The sequence below is a fragment of the Populus trichocarpa genome, chromosome 11, assembly GCF_000002775.5.
Source record: "Populus trichocarpa isolate Nisqually-1 chromosome 11, P.trichocarpa_v4.1, whole genome shotgun sequence".
Classification (NCBI taxonomy): domain Eukaryota; kingdom Viridiplantae; phylum Streptophyta; class Magnoliopsida; order Malpighiales; family Salicaceae; genus Populus; species Populus trichocarpa.
In genome coordinates, this window is record NC_037295.2 from 2,098,358 (window position 1) to 2,106,063 (window position 7,706).

The 7,706-nt window shown below is 32.5% G+C and overlaps 1 protein-coding gene across 1 annotated transcript; it reads left to right on the forward strand.

Moving 5' to 3' along the window:
* The first annotated feature begins 904 nt into the window (after positions 1-904).
* Positions 905-4,045, forward strand: LOC112323359 (cysteine-rich receptor-like protein kinase 25). The gene is made up of 7 exons (XM_024581278.2): positions 905-1,844; positions 1,949-2,077; positions 2,165-2,370; positions 2,450-2,660; positions 2,797-3,034; positions 3,308-3,458; positions 3,543-4,045. The coding sequence occupies exons 1-7, from the start codon at positions 1,058-1,060 to the stop codon at positions 3,837-3,839; spliced, it is 2,019 nt and encodes a 672-aa protein (XP_024437046.1). The 5' UTR covers positions 905-1,057; the 3' UTR covers positions 3,840-4,045.
* The last annotated feature ends 3,661 nt before the right edge of the window (positions 4,046-7,706 follow it).

Here is a 7,706-nt window from a genome sequence, read left to right on the forward strand (position 1 = left end):
AATATGTAATTTACATGAATGCTTGAAAATATGCTTTTAAAATTTTTTTAAAAAAAATATGCTAACATATTGGATTTTAGTCTGTCCTGGTTACAAAGACCAATCCCTGTTGGATCGGTTGTCACTTGTCAACAAATATTCAACAAAAAAAAATCATTAAGTTGACTTATCTATAAATTTGTATCTAGGGGCAAATGGGGTCCTGAATCTCTGTAAGAAAATTAAAACTTAATCAATACACTTGTAGGTTGTAACCACTGTGCTACCAAGACTGGTAACAATATACTAAAACTACAATAAGTTTTTAAAGAGGTCAAAACTTGAATTTTTTATATATATAACATAAAAAATTCAAGTTTTGATCTCTTTAAAAAATTATTGTAGTTTTAGTATATTGTTACCTGTCTTGGTAGCACAGTGATTACAGCCTACAAGTGTTAGTTAAGGTAAAAATAACATTAAATTCGGGTAATATTCTAAGCTAACATTAACATATCACATAGGACCTTCCTGGAACTACACCCTACTAATAAGTCCCTATCAAAATTCAGAATTAATTATCCAATATAGTTTTGGTGACCACTTCAAGTCCTTTCTTTTCTCTAATTTTTTTGTTTTTGTTTTATATGCATACAAATCCTTACAAAAAAAGGAAAAATATGTGGTGAATTAGGATTCCACTCCCTTTTAGAAAATAAACTTTTTACATGAAAATATATTAATTTTTTTAATTTTTAATACTAGCATATTAAAAATATTAAACAAAATTAATTTGATAACTACCGCTCGTATTCGTAAACATTCACTACAACCCTAACCCCTTTCATTTTAATATCTCACAATTATCACATTTGACATTTTTACATGCAAGGTGAATCTTTGAATTTTATATTTTTTTAAGCTACTTTCTGTATTTTAAGCGTAATTTTCCAAGAAATTGCTCGTTAACCGAGGTGATGAAGACCCCGTCATTTGTATGCTTCGTATATACATGATCTCAACTTCAAACAGGAGATGGCCCATGATCCCTAGCATCTAAGCACTCAATAGACAGGAAATGGCTTCTAGTTTTCCCAGTTTTGAAAAAACAATTCAATTTCTTTGGCTTTGTTTTTTCATTAGCAACCTTCTTGATCTTGCTCATGCCGATCCTCCTTACAGTGTTTGCTCAAACAATTCTAACTATTCAGCCAATAGTACATTCCAAAACAATCTCCAGATCCTCATGTCCTCCGTTCGTTCAAATGCATCAGTTTCAAAACTTTACAATACCTCTACTGGAAATGACCTTGACAGAATCTATGCTCAATATATGTGCATCAACTATATAACAAATGATAGCTGCAGTACTTGCATAACGGCAGCATCACAAGATATCATGCAGGTTTGTCCAGGAGATAAGGAAGCAGTTGTATGGGAAGAGCTATGTCAATTGCGCTACTCGAATCAAAGTTTCTTAGGCCACTTGGATGTCTCAGGAAACATTGGCCGAGATAATAAAAAAGATGTTGAGAATCCAGAGCAGTTCAGATTGGTGGTCAATGAAACTTTGAGTGACCTTACCAAGCAGGTAGCTTTTAATGCTTCGGCAAATATGTACGCTACTAGACAAGCAGCCTTCACCAATACAGAAACACTGTATGCCTTGATGCAATGCTCCACAGACTTATCTCCAGATGATTGTAACACGTGCCTTCGGGTTGCCATGGAAAATATTCCCAGTTGCTGTGATGCTTCTCGTGGAGGGCGGGTTCTTAGCCGCAGTTGCTACTTAAGGTATGAGTTATACGCTTTCTATGAAGGTGCCAATAACGAATCTTCAAAAAGTCCTGTTCCAGAAGAAAGTAAGTGTTTCTGTATGCTGTCAATTACAGCACCAAAAAATTGCTTGTGTACTTTTGTGCTAACTGAAACATTACAGTTAATGAGATAAAAAATAATTTTCCAGAAATTAATGGAGGCAACAGAAGAAAAACATGGATTATTATCATCCTGACAGTTGCAGCAGCACTTCTCGTGGTGGTCATCTTAGGCTCCCTTACCTTCTATCACGCGATGAGAAATGGAATTAAAAAATGTAAGAAGGCTTCTATAGAAATCACTAACATTTTTTTTCTTTGTTCTCTTCTTAACACTAGTTGACATCATAAATGTTGTTATACAGGGAAAAAACAAAATACAGGACTGGATAGAAATTGTCATGGGATCGGTCACCCAAACAACAATGATTTCCAGCTCCAAAATTTTCAGAGAGATGACCTTAATGATGGGGAATCTGCATTTATGGATTTGGCATCTATATATGCAGCTACTGGTAACTTCTCTGACTCAAATTTGCTTGGACGAGGTGGTTTTGGCCCAGTTTATAAGGTAGATGAAATTCATCTTCATTTGTATAGAGAAGATATAAACAGAGGTTTTAAAAATTTCTTCATTTGTATTCTTGAAGGGAAAACTGAGTGATGGAAAAGAAGTTGCAGTGAAGAGACTTTCAGCTTGCTCTGAGCAAGGCACAGATGAGTTTACCAATGAAGTTATGCTAATCATGAAACTCCAGCACAAAAATCTTGTCAAGCTTCTCGGCCTTTGTGTTGATGGAGATGAAAAGCTTCTGGTCTATGAATTCATGCCTAACAGAAGCCTAGATGTTTTCCTCTTTGGTTAGTTTCTTTAATGACTTTCACTCTTTTTGATAGAAATTCCTCTCATGGATCTATAGATAAAAGTTTCCAATTCTTTTCAACTACTGAATATTATGTTAGAAATTCATTTACACGGATGTTGATTTGCTTGTAGATAAAAAGGAACGTGCACGGCTCAATTGGCGAACACGAATTGGTATCGTAAATGGAATTGCAAAGGGCACTCTTTATCTCCATGAGGATTCTAGGCATAGAATTATTCATCGAGACCTGAAAGCTAGCAATGTGTTGTTGGACAAGGATATGAACCCAAAAATCTCAGACTTTGGAATGGCAAGGATGTTTGCAGGCAGCGAAGGCGAAGCCAATACTGCTAGGATAGTTGGAACATAGTAAGTGCAGTCTAACTTGCGAAAGTCTTTACTCAAATGTATTTTAAATTCCAAAATTATTACAACCACTTCAATTATTAATATTTCCTTACAAGGTCTTCAATTAATTTGTACCTCTGCCATAATTTTCGTAGACAATAATGTCAAGAAGTATAGTGACAGGGTCCAGAATAGCTGCTGGGAAAATATGGGGTTTGCTTGATATTTATGCTTATTGTTTTCAATTATCGCTCATCATCCTTTCTGAACATTTTTTTCTCTCTTGTGGAATAGTGGATACATGGCACCAGAGTATGCAATGGAAGGATTATACTCCACCAAGTCTGATGTTTTTAGTTTTGGAGTTCTTCTGCTTGAGATCATAACTGGAAAAAGGAATTCTGAATTCAACAAATCGAAACGTGCTCCGAGCCTCCTAGCTTATGTGAGTCTATCAGTCATAAAAGACACCTAAATCACATATTCTGACACTCTGTTTAATTTATTACACCTCTAAATGATGGATCAGGCATGGCAATTATGGAACGAAGGAAAAGAACTAGAGTTGATAGATCCACTGATGGCTGATTCATGCTGTTCGGATGAATTTTCGCGATCCATGCATATCGGTTTATTGTGCGTCCAAGAAGATCCTTGTGAGAGGCCTACCATGTCCTCGGTTGTTTTAATGCTGAAAAGAGAGAGTTCAATTCTTACCCAACCTGATCGGCCAGCATTTTCTGTGGGAAGATTCGCAGACTACGAGGCTAATGCTGGCAATTGTTCTGTCAATGCTTTAACAATTTCAAGTATTTCGCCCCGTTGATGAAGTTGATCACTGTGGTCCTTCATTGTACATTGTGGGGCTGGGTTATTTCCATTTTTTTTTTCTTGGTGATAAAGAGGGGCAGAGCCGGTTTAAGTTGAATGGAGAATTGTATAAAATTATAAATAAATCTTTTAAAATATTTAAGAAGTATTTTTTTTATTGTTTCTTATGTATATTTAACAAGTGAACTCTTAAGCAATCTTAAATGAGTATAATTTTCATTTACTTTTAGAATTTTTTTGTTAAATGAAGGCCTTGGCTATTGCTCAAGTGGCTTTTAGGCTTTGGCAGACTCCGATAAAGGCCATGGATTGATATGTAATATTTTTAAGTTAAAGTTCAAAGTTATTATCATGTGATTATGCACCTGTTGCTGAAGCAATTCTTGCACTAATCACTTACCATAAAATCTCTACGATTATTATTCTCATCTGTGGATAAGATTGAAAGGAAAAGGAGTTAAACTAATCACAGCTTAATAAATAAAGCTCTACACGAACTACCAGGTCAAGCATAAATCTAACATATATAGATTCATTAAGATATAATAGCTCATAAGGTATTATTCTATATTTAATCATAACAATCAACGAATTGCGCACATTCTAGCTAACTAGTCAAAACCATCTCCAGAAAACTTGAAATCTTAGGCCAGTTTTTGTTTTAGAATCATAACAATCAGCTTCTCATCATCTAGTTTTTCATCCATATATAATTCATATACTAGTTCATGCTATATAATAAAATCAACCCCAAAATTGTCCATTCAGGCTGCTGCTTGGCAGCCTGCACACTCTTCAATGTTTTAATTAAAACTCCCTCTACAAATATTGAATTAATATGCCGGTTTTGGAGTTAGAAACCAGCGACAATGAGCTTTCTTTAAATATAAAATTTAAACCAAAAACAATACATTATTGGTGCAGAATTGGGGTTCGAAAGAGATCCTCCGCCGAGAGTCCAATTAATCCAGCCCCTAAAACCAATCATTAAACACTCTTAAAATAATATTATACTATGTGATAGCGTATTAATCACGACAAGGCTACCCCTGACGACTTCATGATCACCCCCAACCTATGCGTATTAATCATGACAAGGCTACCCCTGACGACTTCAAGATCACCCCCAACCTATGGGCCTCTAAATCTAGTTTTTGGATTGTTAAGATTTTCGTTAATTGAACAGCCTTTGACCTTCTATTGCACTACAAACTTATGTCATCTGAGCGTTGCACATTGGAAGCCTCCCATTGGCTTAGCTTGAACTTGATAATGTACCTGGGCTATGGTACGGTGCTTGTCAAATTTTTCTACAAAATTAAAATAATATTAAGATATTATTAATGTATTTTTAATAAAAAAAATTAAATCATATTATAATTAACTTAATATAACTCAATTAATTGTGTAGATATAAAAGCAACTCATATAAGCCATAAAAACATAGTTTATCTAAAAATAATTTAAAATGATATTTTTTTTACTATTAAAATTGCAATGTAATTGATTGACTTAGATCAACTCGAGTTATAAAGTCAAATCTACAACTCAGATTATGAGACTATGATAACTCTATTGAAAAAAATCAAAATAAACTATAAAAATATAATTCTCAATCAACCCAATCTTGAATAATAAAATTAAAAAAAAAATAAGTAAAAAGGGATCTAAAAAAATGAACTAAGTTAACATGTCAAACTCGCAACCTGATTCATAAAAATAAAATAACTATATGAAAAGCAAATTGAAACAAATTATAATTTTTAATAGAGGTGATCATTTTCGGTTCGGTTCGGTTTTCACCCATAAAAACCAACCAAACCGGAAAAAAAAACCCTAAACCGGCCCAAACTGACCGGTTTCGGTTCCGTTTTTGCTGGACAAAACCGAAAAAACCTATATGTTATTTTTTGGGCTTTTTGGCTTTGTAATGGGCTTCATAATGGGCTTTTAATAGATTTCTAATGGGCTTGCAATTAATATTGATATTGTCTAATTTTCTTTGAAAATTCCAAAGCATATTTAATTTTTTTACCACTAAATATTAATTTGTATTAAATTGTTATTGTCAATCTTATATTTATTAAGTTTTTTTACCACTAAATATTCATTTATATGAAATTATTAATGTCAATCTTGTGTTTAATATATTATTTACCTTCCTAATATTTTTATGCTTCCCAAAAATTTAAATAACACACTCATAATCACACATCAATAAGTTAAAATCCAAATTACAAACCATTGTCTTCAAAGGACTTAAAGAAAAAACAACAAATAACATTATCATAAAACACTCCAAGCCAGAAAAATTAAATCTTTATTTGCACATCGTCTCAATAAAAAAGCACTTCAAGACCATTGCACCTGAAATTCATAATCTAGAATTATAACATGATAAATTAAATTAAAAGATATAAAAATAAAAAAATAATATTTTTACCATACATTTTCAATAAATGCATCACAATTTGTGAACTAATTATCATCCATTGCTAGATCTAACTTTCCACCAAATTCTATAAAATAAAAAATTAAACATGTTAGAATAAAAATGTGTTAATTATTAATAAATTATAAAATAAAAGATGTAAGTTTTTAAAAAACATTACTCAATTCAAGGTTTTTGTAGGTTTCCAAATCATTCATCAAGGTTGTATTATCAGTTGGAATTGGACCATGATGCAACCAATTTTGACATAAGATGTTAATATTTACATGTTGATATTTACATGTCAAAACCAAATGAGACTATAATGCTAATGGATTTCAATCAAATTTACTTACAGAAACAAAATTATAAGACTTAGAGAAACAATCAAGAGATGTGGAGACACAGAGAAAAGGCAAAACCAAGATGCTATATTTTTACCCACTCTACGGTAGTATTTCGCAAAAGTTATTTTTCTATGGATTTTGCCCATGTATAGTGTTTGTTTTTAGATTTTACCCTTGTGCAATGAATTTCTTTACAACTTACTTCTAACCCGGGAATTATATTTAATTCAAATTGTAATTGGGAACTTCAGACTATAGTTTCCCTCACCCCCACCCCATCAAAATCCAAATGAGAAGCATGTTATTCTGCATATGATTTGCCTGAAAAACCGTAAAAAGAAGTGTTACCCCAGTTCAGGGAGCTATTGCTACATCATACAAGATGTTTACTACTTGCTAAGGAGCTTCACCATTTAAAAAAACAGTAAAACCTATATCATTATCATCCATTCATTTCAGAAGCAGTGGCAAGGTAAGTGATATTATCACACTACAAACCAGAACCAGGGCATAAAACCAACACAGATAAACATAAAAAGAAAATCTCAAAGCTAATTGACAGCTTCTGTAGAGCTTACTTGAGTTATTTTTGTTTTCATTATTTGCAGGTTATGTTTTATGAAGCCTTGAAAAATTTGACAGGTTATCTTAAAGACTTAAACATCAATTTTCTTGTGATGAAACTAAATTCGTTCACAGAACAGAATCATAGTAATAATAGCCATGAGGAGACACAGCACCAAGCAGGCAAGTATAAACATTGAACATAAAAAAAAAACCAGTACTAAATACGGATGATTATACACTATCAATAATTAAATAGAAATTGCTAACAAATTAGTAAAGCAATTTTATAATTAGTAATTTCAACAAAAAAAATTTCTAACAGTATCAACAATTTTTTTTCTAACAATATCCAAACTAACTCGAATAATATAAAAAACATACGAATAAATTCTGACATACATGAAGCAGCAAGCAGAATGCCTTCACTTCAACAGAATCAATACAGCAACTGTATCTTTATTATTTGACCTCTGCATTGAAAAAAAACAAATACAATAAATTAAATAGATGATAAACA

What these genes read in the sequence shown, in the direction of transcription:
- LOC112323359 (XM_024581278.2), top strand. Translation starts at nt 1,058, where the DNA reads ATGGCTTCTAGTTTTCCCAGTTTTGAAAAAACAATTCAATTTCTTTGG. An exon ending in AAGTCCTGTTCCAGAAGAAA is followed by an intron (nt 1,845 to 1,948) that starts GTAAGTGTTTCT and finishes ATAATTTTCCAG; the next exon opens with AAATTAATGGAGGCAACAGA. An exon ending in GTTTTGGCCCAGTTTATAAG is followed by an intron (nt 2,371 to 2,449) that starts GTAGATGAAATT and finishes GTATTCTTGAAG; the next exon opens with GGAAAACTGAGTGATGGAAA.